At 39.7% G+C, this 16,872-nt stretch overlaps 3 protein-coding genes across 4 annotated transcripts; 2 read left to right on the forward strand and 1 right to left on the reverse strand.

The window, feature by feature from the left end:
* The first annotated feature begins 1,808 nt into the window (after positions 1–1,808).
* On the forward strand, positions 1,809–2,873 carry LOC119072659 (40S ribosomal protein S18). The gene is made up of 3 exons (XM_037177915.1): positions 1,809–1,940; positions 2,263–2,448; positions 2,518–2,873. The coding sequence occupies exons 1-3, from the start codon at positions 1,938–1,940 to the stop codon at positions 2,785–2,787; spliced, it is 459 nt and encodes a 152-aa protein (XP_037033810.1). The 5' UTR covers positions 1,809–1,937; the 3' UTR covers positions 2,788–2,873.
* A 1,389-nt stretch (positions 2,874–4,262) lies between these two features.
* On the reverse strand, positions 4,263–7,392 carry LOC119072660 (arginyl-tRNA--protein transferase 1). 2 transcript variants are annotated; one of them, XM_037177918.1, is made up of 8 exons: positions 7,140–7,392; positions 6,930–7,056; positions 6,304–6,871; positions 5,885–6,031; positions 5,010–5,191; positions 4,784–4,947; positions 4,565–4,716; positions 4,263–4,491 (listed from the first exon to the last, which is right to left on the reverse strand). In XM_037177918.1, the coding sequence occupies exons 1-8, from the start codon at positions 7,240–7,242 to the stop codon at positions 4,396–4,398; spliced, it is 1,539 nt and encodes a 512-aa protein (XP_037033813.1). In that variant the 5' UTR covers positions 7,243–7,392; the 3' UTR covers positions 4,263–4,395. The 2 variants fall into 2 exon arrangements, with proteins under 2 accessions (XP_037033813.1, XP_037033812.1); XM_037177917.1 differs by lacking the exon at positions 5,885–6,031 and adding an exon at positions 6,097–6,243.
* Positions 7,393–11,017: 3,625 nt separating this feature from the next.
* Positions 11,018–15,039, forward strand: LOC119072661 (WD repeat-containing and planar cell polarity effector protein fritz). The gene is made up of 7 exons (XM_037177919.1): positions 11,018–11,429; positions 11,505–12,099; positions 12,164–12,298; positions 12,371–12,577; positions 12,635–13,436; positions 13,497–14,753; positions 14,822–15,039. The coding sequence occupies exons 1-7, from the start codon at positions 11,347–11,349 to the stop codon at positions 14,899–14,901; spliced, it is 3,159 nt and encodes a 1,052-aa protein (XP_037033814.1). The 5' UTR covers positions 11,018–11,346; the 3' UTR covers positions 14,902–15,039.
* Positions 15,040–16,872: the final 1,833 nt, after the last annotated feature.

The following is a 16,872-nucleotide window of genomic DNA, read 5'->3' on the forward strand; positions in this document are numbered from 1 at the left end:
TGAAACGTGGTGTGTAACCCGCGTATCTGCATCTGCGTGACCTCCCCAAAGTATACAGCCTTGGAAACCACGCCTGACCGCAGTTATTTTCAGTACTTCATTCTTTGCCGTTTTTTCAGGTGAAATAACTTCACTTTGATAAATATCCATGAATTGTCATAGCAGTGAAGTTGGTTCACAAACAGTTGGCTCGCTGACATTAGTAATTTTATGGCAAATACTAGAAATGTAATAGATTATGGAATTTGTTTATGTATTGCCCGCTGGCAAGTGGATTGGAGGACCAAGGTTCTGAAAGAACAGGTTAAGACACATCTGAGTTGATCACGAAGGCGGTGACACACAAATTTTGACAATTAGATGCTATTTATTGAACATACTCAATACAGATTGTTTGAAATGTCAACCTGATAAAAACTATTTTTTTTCTTCAAGTTGACATTTCAAACAATCTGTATTGAGTATGTTCAATAAATAGCATCTATTTGTCAAAATTTGTGTGTCAGCCGCCCTCGTGGGTGTCTTAACCTGTCCTTTCAGAACCTTGTGGAGGACACACATATCAATGAATGTACAAACCAGGTATGGTCTGTTAATACAAACCGGAGGACATGGCGATTTCATATAAACAAATTCACCTCTCATGAGAGGTGAGTTTGTTTGTATGAAATCGCCATGTCCTCCGCTCCATACAAAGTTTGACATTTGACCATATACCTTGTGTTGACGTTCATTGACACATATTACGTCAACGGCTACGAAGTTTATAATTTAAACATTTTTTTCAAGTTGATTTCACCAAAGTTCTGAAAGAACAGGTTAAGACAACCACGAAGGCGGTTGACACCAAAATTTAATAAACAGTGTGAGAAGTCAACTTGAAGAAAATATTTTTCTCTAAAATTCAAAATTTTGTTTTTGTTAAGTTCCATTTTACATATAAACTTTGCAGCCGTTGCCGCAATTGTGTGTCACCGGCTTCGAGATCAACTAAGACTTGTCTTAACCTGTTCTTTCAGAACCTTGGATTTCACACACAATTTGTACTGAGTACGTTTATCAATTTTGGTGTCACCCGCCTACGTGGGTATCCTGTTCTTTCAGAACCTTATACGACTTTCGACTGAGATACTTTTTCGAGAAACTGCTTAACTTCTCACTTTGATTCATAACTTTACCCGTCGAATACGACAAGCATATCTCCTCTATTATTAGTCGAAACATTTCAAGCGTTACGAAAGACCTCATATTTAATGAGTCTTCATTACTGACACATAAGTTCTCGTACTAAATCCTGCATCTTGCAAGACACGTAGATTTATTGTTGCAATTATGTGTCCTACCGATCCGGAGAGATCAAAACAGGTGGCATTGCTGCTATTAGTAATTCTCTGAGAACCTAACCTGAAAATATGTGCAGCGAAAATGAGCAGGCGATAGCTCTCGTTTGAAAATAAACCCAAAAGTTTGAATGGATTACAAGAAAACGGCTGCTAGGAATTTCGCGCCGCGTCATTTACAATAATTGACTAAATGACACATTTTGTATAAGGAAAATGTCACTTTTTGGGTTATTGTGAATGACGCGGCGCGAAATTCCTTAACACCAAAATAATGACAATGAGCGTAAACACTTGCATTATACAAGAAAAAATTATAATTTCACCTTTTGTGAACCTCAACCACATTGACGAGCACTCGTCTCTTTTGTCGTCATTGCCCATAACCAACAGCATAACAATATTGACTAAAAATATAAAATTCAAATTTCGCGCTTTTAAATCTTAAATTGATAATCATTTTAGCAGACAGATGGAGCCACTAATGACTTTGGTGAATTTTCAGCTGTCACTTGACATTGACTCAGCTTCCGCTTTGCCTCTTTCATTTTTGCTTTCCGTGAATAGGGAGATATTTCTCTAACAAACGCAAACAAAATGGTAAGTTCAGCGAAATATTCGCTAAAATTTTTGTGAAAACCCCAATCAACTGTTCCGGAATTGGTGGTGCCTGAAGATTCGGTGTGAAAAATCGTTTTTTCCTACAAAATTCCGAGTTTTAAAGTGATGTTGCCAATGCCACATTGAAACATGGCTGATGGATAACATAACCTCAACCGCGCGTTCGATACTGTTTGTTGATTTTAATGGAAAGTTGTGAATTGTTACAACTATAGTCGTATGAAGTGCTATCCAATCTGCAATCGTAATGCTGGAGGCAGAACATTGAAGTGATCTAATTGCTCGTTTCTTTTCGTTACAGTCGCTGGTTATTCCCGAAAAGTTTCAGCACATCCTCCGTATCATGGGTACAAACATCGATGGTAAACGTAAGGTGACCATCGCGATGACTGCCATCAAAGGTTGCGGTCGTCGGTACGCAAACATTGTCTTGAAGAAAGCCGATGTCGATCTAACTAAACGAGCTGGTGAATGTACCGAAGAGGAGGTAAGTCACACACACACTCCATCGTCATAAAAAAACCCGTAAAATTGCTCACCTCGCCAACGATTTCAGGTTGAGAAAATTATCACAATCATCCTGAATCCACGTCAATACAAAATTCCAAACTGGTTCCTGAACAGACAGAAGGACATCATCGATGGCAAATACACACAATTGACATCGTCCAATTTGGACTCGAAATTGCGTGAAGATTTGGAACGATTGAAGAAGATCCGTGCCCATCGTGGTATGAGACATTACTGGGGTCTTCGTGTCCGTGGTCAACACACCAAAACAACCGGTCGTCGGGGTCGCACCGTTGGTGTGTCGAAGAAGAAGTAAAATTACAGTGGAAACCATTTTGCTGTTCTTTTCGTGGATTTGAGGATATTTTTCAATAAAAAGAAAGTTTTTTCCAATCCGAAAACAAAATGGAAGTTATGTTGTGTGCGCTGGTGCGAAGTGATCCCGATCATGGCCGGATTCGAATGTTCTGTGCAACGTCTGCGAAGCGTCGGGAAATTGTTGAGAAGATGTCGACGCGGCAACCATTTCGTTTCACATTAAGAAAGCTCGACGAAAAAGACCTCAGAAAGGTAAGACTTCATCTTCGAAATATTTCCCTGAGAATATTGATTCGTAGGAGCAAAGTGAAGAGGGCACTTGCCTTCCAATTCATGATAAACGGAGCGTGGTCGTTTTCCTTTGTTAGAATGCGGTCGTTGTGACCGTGTCTGTGTCTATTATATCGTTTATAATCCAAAAGTAGATTTTGCTCTGTCATTCAATGATCAATGTGGACAGAGCAGTCAAATTACGTTTTTTCCGACGAGTCCAATTAACAGAAGAACTTCCGAGCATCTTCAAAGGTGGAAAAACCTCAAGTAGTCGATTAAGACCCTGTAAACATATTACTTCCACATGAGGCGACAAGGCCATCCGTGGTTTGAAACATACGGGACACATTGTTACACTAAATAAGAAAGAAAAAAGTTTGTCTGACGAGGATTGACCTAGTTTGACGTGAGTCAGCTTACATGAAAAATTTATCGAAAGGTTTGTAGTGCCGCTGAAAGACAAAATTTTGAGCTTGTCTATCGAGACCAATTTTTTGTAAATTGCATTGTTAGTGTCACACACCTTTACTTTGACGCTAAGCTGATTTCTATATGATGGAAGTTACACTTGAAAAAACAGCGGACCTCGTTAGGGCACTCCTAGCGGATCCTATTAAGAGGTACATAAGCCGTGGAACGTTTCTCGTCTTCGGTTGCGTAACAATATGACTTGTGTCTTTAGTCTCCAATCGTGACATCGTGTCTCCAGTCTCCAATCGTGGCATCATAGACATCAGGCTTAAGGCTTAAGTGATAAAATCTGCCACAGAAGCAGTGCTGTGACATCAGATATACACGTAGGCTCTTGGCCTATAGAATCCGCCAGGGCCTACTTTTTAGAAACTTTTAGAGAAAATCGAGAAATTCAAGAAACTTTGAGAAATTCAAGAAACTTCGAGAAATTCAAGAAACTTTGAGAAATTCAAGAAACTTCGAGAAATTCAAGAAATTTCGAGAAATATTTCTTGAATTTCTCAAAGTTTCTTGAATTTCTCGAATTCGAGAAATTTCATGAAATTCCAGAAAATTCAAGAAATTCGGGAAACTTCGAGAAATTCAAGAAATTTCAAGAAACTAATTTCTCGAGTTTCTTGAAGTTTCTCGAATTCGAGAAATTTTAAGAAATTCAAGAAATTAGTTTCCAAAAAGTAGGCCCTGGAATCCGCTGTACCTTGGAGAGCTCATTCATTCAAACGACAATCAATTTCATAATTTCATTTAATTAGACAATCTGAAGAAATCTTCTTAGCGTCTGCCTTGCTTGCAATAAATTATATTCAGCGAACGAAAGAACAACAAACATGATTCTGGTATCAGTCCAGCTTAAGGCATATTAAAATATCAACATAACGATTCTCGCTGCTATTGACCGTCCAACTAATCGACCATACTCCGAAAACTCTTCGCTATCAGCAGATCTCGGATATTTCTGTGGAGGGCGGGGAATGAAACAAAAGAAGTTTTACGAACAACCAAAAAATGGAATCGCATTTCTGATGTACCTCGGCAAACTGACTGAACGTCATTAAGACTCTCGCTTTGCACAGAACCATTATTCCACCCAGATTAGCCGCACTGAATCGATTAACGTCTTGAACGGATCGATCGTCATTTAAACGTTGATATTTATGCGCATTCAGCCGTTCGATTACGTCTGTGAAACGGATGGAACGATGATCTGAATCTTTTATAACTTCATGACCGAAGAAAACCATCATTACCGTCATTAAGTAAATGCCAAGTGTATGCTTCGGGACACAACAAATATGAACCGGTCAGTTTCCCTTTGTAACGCATTTTCGGGCACGAATGAATGTAGAATCCCATGTAGTAGGAATTGATTGCACTGACTTGTTGCTGTAACTGTTGCGTGAGATGAATTTCGCTGAAATTCCCGAATCCATTAGCGATGGGTTATCGATTTATTGCGATGAAGCATTGTCTTACCGTAACGAGCCGTAGGTTCCCAGCGACAGAAAACTGTAGTCTGGATCGTAGAAGAAGTACACCGAACTGACGCACGATGGTAAAATGTCTATAACACCAACGGCAATCAATTTACCATCCAACCAATACTGTTGATGATATGATCCGAATACGACGGTGGTACAAATGGACGATTGCTCTGGCTAGAATTTTGAAAATTATTTTTATTTTGAGAGGCATGAAGTAGCTCAACAAGAAAGGGTTTCAATCCACACGTCGCAAACGACAGGCAACAAAGACAATGCATAAACACAAGTAGGAATCGGGAGAGGTCATTTCGCTCATTTTACAAATATTTATTCAAAATAACAAAATGCTCACCGCGATCACTTCTTACAGCCCGAGATCAGGCAGATTTAAAAAAGAAAGAAATGTACGTCCGGCTCGACGTTCCAGGTATCTTTTAGTGATTTCCCAGCCCGAAATTTTCTAACAATTTTTTGTCCTTCCGATTTCCCGAAAAGTCTTGGCCATGGGTGAAAAACAACCACTTGAAAGAGTGCCTATTCTGGCCAACTAGAAAGTCTTTAGAGGAAGACTATAAGTCATCGTCAAGCCATTACAATATTAGTAACGTACAGTAATCTTGTCGAATTCGATAATTTGTAATTTTGATCCATGACGCGTAAATGAGCATGAGTCGTAAATCTCGATGAGTCGTTCGTACTTTTCGATGAATCTTAACTTAATCTTATCTCAAAAAACGCAAAGAAACAACGCGTGGCAATTGAAATCATCTCGCTAATCGATTCCTACTTTTGATTTTTCTCCACGTAAAATAAGCGAACACACGACCAACCAGACCCCCGATTACACTAATTGGACAAAATGTATACCTCCAACGGAGAACTTATTAAAAAATCCTCAAACTCGCTAGCGCTAGGCTCGTCATCGTTATGAATAACAGTCTGATAACGTTTGTACAGAGACAACTCTTCGGCAGACAGTTTCCGCTGATTTCCAGCAACGGCTAACAGTTTCACCTTTCCGACAAAATGTAAAGAGAAAAAAAGAAATCGATCAGAAAAAGGCATTTAAAATTGATCACCTTCAGTGGAGAATTGACTAGAAATCGCTCAAAGCTTGACTTTGTCAATTTGCCGGGTGGATCACCGTGCACGGCCATTTGATATTTGCGATACAATTTCAACACTTCGATGCATTTATTCGATTCATCGGATGGTTGAAGTTTTACCTGGAAAATGTGGGGGTTCGTTTACATCATAATCACTGTCGATTGTAAGTAACAAAGTACCTCAAGCTTATGACGACAATTTTCGGGCACCTCATTCAGTAACATAGCCAAGGTCTTCTGAACGTTCTTAGCCTCCTTTTTCGGAACATGATCGGGCAACTGGTTTGTCGAGGCCAACTTCTGAGCCTTCCGCTCCATTCTCATCAGTTTGGCTTTCTTCTTTAACGGTTTACTAGCATCTGGACCAGAAACGCTTGACTTACGGCTCGTATCTTTCGTGGTCGCATTTCCATTTTCGTTAGATTTACTGCCAGAAATATAATTCTCCGAACAGCTAGGAACAACAACCGCATTCTTCTGTACCATTTCAGAGTTACAGCCTTGAGCTCCTTTCTCTTTCATTGTCTGTAACACAATGTCCTTGGCCTTGTCCACATCGAATTCAATTTCCGAACGATTTGGTTCCACGAACGAACTGTTGTAATCCATTGGTGCATGTTGCTCCGTTTGATTTGGTGATGTGACGGTCTCATCACTCTTGTCTCTATGTCCGTCGATCAGGAACTTGTTGAATTTTTTGATAATTTTCTTCTGCGATTTGGACAAGGAGAACGATGAAATGTCGCATCTATAGAAGGTCAAGGTTATCACATGAAATTAATTAGAAAATGAAAAATGAAAATTACTTGATCGTATAGCAAGGACAACAGGTTTCATCATTTTTCGGCTTGTAGCAATAAGTTCCAGATCGTCTCCAGCCTCGATCGATCAAATCTTGATAGTCTTGATTCGTCAAACAATGGGCCTGCATTCCTAGCATCGAACAAAAATTGTTTCATTGAACCAATAACGAAATTTTACTTTCGTTTTTCAATTTGTTTATAATGAGATCTTACCATGAGAATAGCACGAATCACTTTGTTTACAATATCCACATCTATTTTTCCTTTGTTCCCCATAATATTCGACAATGGAAAATTGTCTGGTGGATTCGGCCATACTTCAGGCGGTTCACTGAATGGACCACACACTTTTCGTATGACACAAACGAAAACTAAACGGATCAATTCAATAAACTAATTCATAAATTTTTGCATTGAACCTTTTTTTAAAAGAAAATTGAAAACATGTCGACTCTTTGACAGTTCCTAGTATTACCCGTTTGAACCGATAATGTTGCCCAGTAGCCGTCGTATACCTTACAGAAGCATTCAATCCATTAATAGCAACTATTTAAAAGAATGAAATATGAGTCCTCTCGATACTCGTTAAATTTGTTGATAGTCCCAAGGTGCCAAGGCTGGGTATGACCTGGCAACTGCTATTAATATTTCATTGCCAAGGGTAGAAAATAGTAAATTACAACAAGATAGACGTTTGTGGCCAGAGCGAAGCGAGGGTAGCAATTCGTTCGAATTGAAATTTCCTATTTTCTCCCCTCGGTAAACAAATAACCGTTTCATCCATGCACGGCGTGAATAAATGTTTTTTTCAAAACCAAAACAAAGTGAAAGGTATATGAGAGCGAGCGTCAACAAAACGCCATCTTCTCACCTCATTGGAGTGGAGAAAATAGAGTCATTCACGCCGCACAGACGAAAAAAATCTTATCAACATCATAAGGCAGTAAATTCATTTCTCTTATCTGGCAATTTCCTAAAATCGTTACTAGAAAGCCTTACATGAATCAAGTCTGTATAGTTGGGATCACCATTTCATCGCCTTCATGGAAATCGAGTGAAAGATACGAACTAGCTCACATTCCATTAACATGAACCGATGAACTATACTTTCGGCTAAAAGGGCTAAGCCGTTTGAGAAAAGTGTGGATGGATTCTTCGTGGATAAAGAAAGTTCTCACAACCCATGCAGTGAATTAGAATTGTAGAATCACTATAGCACTGCTCCGAGCATTAACACACGCATGTCAAAAACCTGTTAATTTTGCTATGAATCGAAGCAGGTCAGTTCGACCTGAAGTTCAGATTATCTGAACTGAACTAGAACTGAACATTTTTACCTTAACTTAATTTACTAGAAACTTGGTTATTACAAAATAGTGTCCTAAATATTCTCGGTCCACCTGAAATTCAGCCTCAGATCGAGGGATACCTGACCTGTTGTGATTATTAAAATTTACATAATTCACACCAAGAATCCATAGCTCCTCTTCTAATGATAGAAACCATATTCTGGTACCATTCAGCCTCCAAACATGTTCTATGTATGTGCTAGGAGCTAGTGCTATGATAAAATAGCATCGTCTTGCATCACCTTGCATCGTAACATATAATATTGGTGGAAGCTACGGTTAAAGCCTTTTTACTGTTGCTTCAATTAAGGTTGTAATATATATTATGCACCTGTTGCCAAGATTGGTATTTTGACGTGTAGGACATTATTGCCATAGCCGAAGGCGTGGGCCATAATGCCTATACGTCAAAATAACAGTCTGGCAATAGGTGCATAATATATTTTATCTGTCGAGAACAGATATATCGAGATAAACAAAAACTCCCTAGAGGGATAAGCTCGAGATTATCGTTCTAGACAGATAAATACCTCTTATCACATACGCGCGATGTTCGGATGTCAAAATTACTTAACTAATCACTTGTTACTATCAGTCTCGGCAAGCCTCGACTTCTTCGTGACAAGTGTGTGTAATATATATTACATGCTACATGCGTCGTAAACCGTATACTTTACATATTGTGAGCGCTACTTTCGACCTCGGCTACGCCCCGAATCAACAAAATTCCCACGAAAACTATACTTTTCATCTTTTTATCACTAGTCATGTAAAATACTATTTGACGATGGTATCCATATGAGTGAATTTTAGTCGGAAGGGTCGAAGGTGAAAGTGAAATTCGTTTCGGGTTACAATTTTACTATCTTCGATGCAGCCAATACTCTCTCTAGCAAACAAAATCTCAGCTGTATGTGTCAAATTCACACCTTATTTCTTTGTATTCTACAAAACGTTATTCTACATCTTGGCCATTTTGACTGACTACGCTGTCATGTAAATTCCAAAGGCTACTGGGTTCTTTCACCACCTTAATAAAAGTAGTCTGGTTGCTAGAGCTAGATAGAGTATAGGTTTCGTCCAAGAAACGGTTCTGCCGAACAAAATGAACCGAACGCGAACCGATGGCATCCATAGAACCATAACCACAACCTTTTTTTCTTTGTTACTTTGACAATTGCATTGTTGAAGTTATGGCTCTATGAATGACGGTTTGACATTTCATTTCACCTTGGAAGAAACCCTATAGCCCCTATAGAGTGTTATGACGAAATAGAAAGAAATATTTTGACAATTGGCTAAATTGCAGTTTATAGTACAAACCCCGATTGGGGCAAAAGTGGGTGGGATCGATAGGTGGAGGTACCCTGATGACAAAACAACAAGAATTGGGGCGCGGAAGCCCCTCCCCGAGACGCCAGGGCCCTCCAAAGTTTTCATATTTTTTTCCAATTTTCGCGCTTTTTTTTGACGAAATTAATAGACAGGTCCCCTGATGACAAAGCAACAAGAAGTGGGACGCAGAAACCCCTCCCGAAGCGCCAGGGCCCTCCAAAGTTTTCATATTTTTTTTAATTTTCGCGCTTTTTAGACGAAATCAATACTAGATGACCCCCTCACACAACAGCACAACTTCATGTTCCTTGTACGAAATGCCGACGACGACACTAAGCGCTTCAACATAACTTCATTTTCCTTGTACGAAATGCCGACGACTACACTGCGCGCTTCAACATAACTTCATGTTCCTTGTACGAAATGCCGACGACTAGACTGCGCGCTTCAACATAACTTCATTTTCCTTGTACGAAGTGCCGACGACTACATAGCACCTACACAAACAATTAACTTTACTTTTTTGAGTCCTGGTCCGGAATTCGTTTCTGCGTCCCGATTCTTGTTGTTTTGTCGTCAGGGGACCTGTCTCTTTTAATTTCGTCAAAAAAAACGAAAATTGTAAAAAATTTGAAAACTTTGGAGGGACCTGGCGCCTCGGGGAGGAGTTTTTGCGTCCCAATTCTTGTTTCTATTGATGCAACAGTCATGTATAATTTCGAGTAAAAATTAGATTCTCTATTCATTTGAAACATGGACTGATATCTTAGGCTCTATGAGTGTTATGATGAAATAGAAGAAGATATTTTGACAAGTACCCCAAGGCAAGTTAAAATAAACTGGTCTTGTGTCCTCTCACTCTCAACGCATCACATTGAAACAGAAGCAAATACTTTGACAAGTACCCCAAGGCAAGTTATAATAACTAGTCCGCGGTTTTCTTGCTCTGACCATAACACTCTATAGAGTGTTATGATGAAAGAGAAGAAGATATTTTGACAAGTACCCCAAGGCAAGTTAAAATAAACTGGTCTTCTGTCCTCTCACTCTCAACGTACCACTTTGAAAGAGAAGCAAATACTTTGACAAGTACCCCAAGGCAAGTTATAATAACTAGTCCGCGGTTTTCTTGCTCTGACCATAACACTATATAGAGTGTTATGATGAAAGAGAAGAAGATATTTTGACAAGTACCCCAAGGCAAGTTAAAATAAACTGGTCTTCTGTCCTCTCACTCTCAACGTACCACTTTGAAAGAGAAGCAAATACTTTGACAAGTATCCCAAGGCAAGTTATAATAACTAGTCCGCGGTTTTCTCGCTCTGATCTAACAGTCTATCGTTTTAATCGATTCCATTTTTCTGTTGGGACATTTTGTCATTATCGTCGAATGTCAAAGAGCAACAATATATCTGTCATTCATTCGAGTTTGTGGTGCAAAATATTTATCAACGAAAATAGTGCAGGAATTTCATTAAAATTCCTTTAGTGAGTCCGCTCAGTAAACAAACTCCGTTTTCGCTGTGCCGTTTTATTGCACTCCGTTCATAGAATCGGAATAATTTATTGTCGAATTGTAGTTTCGCGAGTGTTATTTTCTGTAACGAACGTACAGGCCACGAATGCATTTTTTATATGAACTACTTCAGCATGTCATTGTTTTGCCGTTTGAAATAGGAAACACGAATGTTTTTCTTGTCAGCCAGTGATATTGTTCGCGTTCAATTAACAGTACCATGTTAACTCTGCTAACTGAAGCAAGATTTTGGACGACACGTGATGATATTGTCATCAAGGATACAGATTTCGGAGCATTTCGGTAAGCGAATAATTTCCATCAATTTCCTCTGCTATGCAAATCATGTCTCAATTATGTACCTATGCATCGCAACAGGTATGTAGACAAAAAAGAAGCAACAAGCGCGAACACGCAATCATTTGGCAAACGAAATTACGCCGAAAGACGTGACCTTCAATGCATATTAGACAATAAACATCCGTCGAAACTAAAAAATTGCATAAAAAAGCTGGAAGATTATCTGAAGCATTTCAAGATAGTGTACTGTCGCTGGCGAGACAATGCAGTCATTCAGCTGGTACTATCGAATGGACTGTTGGTTCACATTTGCATCAACATTTTTACGGGCGACATAACTCGAATGGCCTTCGATAAGTTCTTCGTGGGCAAATTGATTTCAGACCAGATCACCGATGTCGTCCTCACTCGGATGCATGCCATCATTGCATACGCACAAAATCAACTGACGTTCGTGTATCTGCAAAAGCCCAGTATGAAACGTTCGGCGCCGGAAAAGATCAGTCGCATGGATCCGAAAATATTCAATGTGATCATCAACGGGCCAACGCGTACGATTCCCAGACATTTGGCGTGCAATTACAGTTTTGATTTGCTGGTGGTCTGGACGAAATCGTCACAAAACGAGGTCTATCCCTGGCGACCAACTGTTCGCGATCAGGATCGCGCCAATGTAATGAAAACGGGATGTTGATGCATTGCAAGAGTATTTCAATGGAAATTTCTCTTTGCTTTAGGTTCACGTCTACAAGATCAGCCGAACGAAACTCGAATCCCTTTGCTATTACTGGACAGAAAATGACCCAATTCACGTGGAATTTCGAACCAGTCAAAATCAATTGCATTCCGTGGAACAGAAAATTTCACGAAAGGTTTGTGTAGTCAAGATCATGACCGGTCCACAAGAACAATGAGTTGAATTCGATTTTTCTCACCATTGCTAGGGTGAGGTAACGATCGAGATATGCATGTACGAGATAAGTAAATCGAAATTACAACGAACGGCCGTTACATCTATCCCCTTACAAACGCAAGTGTGTTGCCAGTCATTAAGTCCGGACAATGAGAAACTAATGCTTGGTTGCATCGATGGATCTGTGGTGATTTTCGATGAAGGTCGTGGCATCACACACCTTGTAAAGGCAGCATTTGTGAGTCTTGTCTTGATCTGCTTACAGATAACTTTCTTGACCCCGCTTCTGTTTCAGATACCAACGATGATATCATGGCACTGTGACTCTGCACTGATTGTGATTGCGAACGACAGGTGTCAGTTTCAATGCTTCGATGTGTCACTGGCTTGTGTGAAAAATCAGCTGATTAGCGAAGACATGACTCCGTCCAATTTACTGGATCTGTCCAGTTACTTCACTAATCAACCGACATTGGTAAATATCTGCTGGAGCAAGAAACCTGACCTAGCTTTACACAACGATGGCTACACTCAATCGGACTGTTTTCTGTTGCTATGTTTCGAAAATGGTCCGATGGCCTGTCTACGATTTTTTGGTGGAAATGGTCTGAAAGGAGACGTTCACACGTCGGGCCTAACTGCAGATGTTCTAATCCAACAATATCTGAATTTGAATCACATCGAAAAGGCAATCAATTTGTTGTTATGCCTGAATTGGGATACGTACGGGGCGATGTGCTTAATCTCCATGCACAAAATAGCCAATTACATATTTCAACGGCCGCTGACGCCGGAACGTGAAGTGCAATTACAAAAGACGCTAGGAAGTTTCCATGTACCTGTTAAGCCGCTCTGCGAGGAAACCGAAGCACAATTCGGTGATCAAGTGCGGGATATAACGAGAAAATTTTTCCAATATTTGCTGCGGTTCAAGTCGTACGAGAAAGCATTCAGTTTGGCTATTGACATCAACGACGAAGACTTATTTATGGATCTGTACAATTGCGCGAAAATCAATGGCAACAAGGAACTGGCTAGTGATGCTTTCCGTAAAGCTGAAGAAATACTAACGAGACCTGAAAGTGCTAACAGCTTGCGTGAGTGGATAGACGAAATCATTATTTCTCGTTGCCTTTAACTGAACTTTCTCTTTGCAGATTCGATATGCTCGCATTCATCGTGTTCGGAGTGTGTTGAATCGTCAGTCTGTGATTCGGAGGATACGTCGAAAACACCGGAAGCAAACGAAAATATTTTAAACAACAATTTGTCGACATCATCATCGTCACCATCGTCACCGCGGATCAATGCAACAAATCACGTTCAAGTGAAAGAACATCCACCGCTGCCAACAGTGTATGCACAGCAAAAGCAAAACACATCCGCCAAGCCATATGTACCTCCTCTGCCGTATTTGTCGCATTCCACACGACCGACTGATGTACGAATTCCGAAACCTGAACTGAAAGTGTCGTCATTTTCCAAAAATCAGCACAAGAATCCGAACTCACGCAGCCGATATCAACCGTCAACGCATCTAATCGCCTCCGACAATATACTTTTGGTGGATCCGCCGTTGCCATTACTGAAGAAAACGTCCAGTCAAGACAATCTCGTGCACAGTTATGCACGAAGTCCAGATAGAAATCCCATTTATCACAACAGCTTCTCAACGGATGGACTCAATAATGTTGGAAACTATGACGACGCCAGGCGCTTCACTTCCAATGCAGTCAAATCCACAAAAATGCCAAAATCTTTGCCGCGCAACGTAGCATCCAACCACAAATCTGTGGTCATCGATGTAGTACCTAAACCAAGCACCTCGAATTTAGCCAACAATTCCGACTGGAAAGTGCCTGCACAGACCGTTGGAATTCCATTGACCTTTTCACACAACAACAACATTCCATATGCCAGTCCATTCCAACACCGGCCGATGCCATACATGCTACAATCAAACGTTCCATTGCCACAGCATCGACTCATCAAATCGGAGAGCATGTACAATATGACAACACCAATGGCACCGATTATCCATCATCAGCATCCATTGATATCAGGCAACATACCATCCATTGCGTCCATTATGCCAGACTCATACAAAAAGCTATCGTCGAATTCGGGCGCTAAGAAGGTCAGTGCCACCAGTTCCATATTGTCGGGACAGGGACAACAGTCGGCTATGAATGCAAAGAAAGATATGAGCGAAAAGAATAAAGTGAAATTTTCCGATACTGTTACGGTAGCCGTGGTACCGGAAATTTCACGCAAAGATAAATTGCAAAGTGATCGAACGAAGAGACCGAATGGATTCCATAAATTAATGACTGACCCGCAGCGAGAACTGGCCGACAGTTTGCCGCTATGCCATCCGAATGATGAGTACTTGAAGGATTTTATGCCGATGTCGGGTAAGTTTTTGCTTCGTATTTTTCTGCCATTTTTGCCATCATTAATGACTGTGTGGATGACTTTGCAGATGACAAAAAAGATGATGACGAAACTAACCGATCCGGCGGTGGTAGTACAATCAAAGTTGTACATTTTGGAGTCGTGTGAGACACGCAAAATTTTTTATTTTTTTAATGAGAGAAAGAAAACGAGTCCGTCCAAGTACTTTATATACAATACATAGCTTTAAAATGTAATTTTCCGTCCCAAGTGCAACTTAAAATAAAAGAAAATTTATTTTTCCAATGGGGCGTTTTTACAAGATCATGGAGATCGCGAGACAACTGTGAATTTACAACAACAACAACACAGACACGACGGAACTGGTATGGTGATTTGTGAGTAAGTTTTTATTGCTTCGTAAATAATCGGACCAGCAAAGTTCTTTGATAATGAAACGACAAAATGTTCAAATTCAATAATGCGCAGTCGTGATGGAATTTGGAGTTTTAACACGTTCGTGATAAATTGTATCTTAAACGTGATTTGGCTTGCTTCAAGTTACTCTTGTAATGTATCGTGTAAGCTCTAGATTTTTCTTGTATAAACATACTCATCGGTTGACACATTTCTGGTACCTAGACTCTTCGTGACCGGCACTATGTGAACCTTTCATTATGATCAAGTTATTGGGCCCATAACCTGTCGTTACAGTTTTCGAAATGATTTTCAGTGTAATGGCTCTACATTCCATCGGAAATCCTTCTTTTTATTGAGATTATTACAACATTTTCCAGAAATTCGAGCGGCCTGGAACTATTAATTAACTAATATGATATGAGGAACCGCGTGTGCAAATAATGTTTTCTTTCTGGCATCCAAATCCGATTTTTCCCGGTGTCCAATTAAATTCGACTAAATAACTCTGTAAAAATGTGAGCGGAGCGAGCGAACAATTTTGTGAATGAAGCCTTACGGATGAATGAAAATGTGTTTAATCAAGAACTGTTCCTTTGAAATTACGAGAGTACAGAGGAAAAAGTATACTGACTAAGGCTACTACTGACTACGTTTCCGAAACGAAGAAAATTGATCATTATTACAGTTCAATGGCAAGACTTTTTTTTCTATTTTCCTATGAAAAGATCTCGATTCGCTACCCGTTCTATTCTCACCTGCTGTTATCTAATCATTTTAATTCCTGTTCGTTCCCCACTCATTTCACTATTTTTACGATTTTCTAGTTTTTCAATCAATTCTCGATCCCGATTGCAATGACCGATTTTCCGTTTTTGGTAATTTTCAGATTTATAGTGATTTCTCGATTTCTAGTCATTTACCGATTTGATTTTGTATTAATTGAATTCCGAGTTTCGCTCACAGGGATGAAAACTAAATGAGACTGGCCTACATTTGTCCTACATTTTGAAAATTCGTCCTACTTGTCCTACTGTCCTGCGTAGGACATTTTTGCTAAACCATTCTCATACATTTCTATAAAAATAAAATTTTTATTCGGTTTCTCCTGTAGTATGCAGTCGAATTTAATGACCAAGGTCATGGAGAGTCAACTTATTCCCTTGACTGAAAGTCATGGGTCTTATGGATGATAAACACCGTAAAATGTTTGTCACACAATGTTTACTACTATGATTGAAAATACTGAATGTATGACCAAAAACCTTAAATATAAAAAATGTTTGTCACACTTTGATGATTTTTTGATAACACGATAACTTGACTAATTCTCAACGGATTTCCAAAAACTTTTTTTTAATCGACAGCGAATTGAATTCCTGAGGTTAAGTTCGAAGATGGGCTATGACGGTCGGGTGATCTTAGAGATATTCCCAAAAGAATTCTTGTCTAGTCCCTTGATAACACGATAACTCGAGTAGTTTTCAACGGATTTCCAAAAACTTTTTTTCATTTCACGGGGAATTAAATTCCACAGGTTAAGTTCGAAGATGGACTATAACAGACGGGTGATCTTAGAGATATTCTCAAAAGAATTTTTGTCTTGTCGCTTGATTCCACGATAACGCGAGTAGTGTTCGATGGATTTCCAGAAACTTTTTATTAATCGACAGCGAATTAAATTGATGAGGTTAAGTTCGAAGATGGGTCGTAACGGACGGG

This window comes from Bradysia coprophila (assembly GCF_014529535.1).
Source record: "Bradysia coprophila strain Holo2 chromosome IV unlocalized genomic scaffold, BU_Bcop_v1 contig_84, whole genome shotgun sequence".
Lineage (NCBI taxonomy): Eukaryota > Metazoa > Arthropoda > Insecta > Diptera > Sciaridae > Bradysia > Bradysia coprophila.

Bases quoted from the DNA above. Each gene is read 5' to 3' on its own strand.
- LOC119072659 (XM_037177915.1), top strand. The intron at 2,449-2,517 runs GTAAGTCACACA...CAACGATTTCAG, and splicing joins GTGAATGTACCGAAGAGGAG to GTTGAGAAAATTATCACAAT.
- LOC119072660 (XM_037177918.1), bottom strand. From the start codon at position 7,242: ATGGCCGAATCCACCAGACAATTTTCCATTGTCGAATATTATGGGGAA. The intron at 6,872-6,929 runs GTAATTTTCATT...GACCTTCTATAG, and splicing joins TGTCCTTGCTATACGATCAA to ATGCGACATTTCATCGTTCT. The intron at 4,492-4,564 runs GTACATCAGAAA...CGCCCTCCACAG, and splicing joins CGTTCAGTCAGTTTGCCGAG to AAATATCCGAGATCTGCTGA.
- LOC119072661 (XM_037177919.1), top strand. From the start codon at position 11,347: ATGTTAACTCTGCTAACTGAAGCAAGATTTTGGACGACACGTGATGAT. The intron at 11,430-11,504 runs GTAAGCGAATAA...GCATCGCAACAG, and splicing joins ACAGATTTCGGAGCATTTCG to GTATGTAGACAAAAAAGAAG. The intron at 13,437-13,496 runs GTGAGTGGATAG...TTCTCTTTGCAG, and splicing joins TGAAAGTGCTAACAGCTTGC to ATTCGATATGCTCGCATTCA.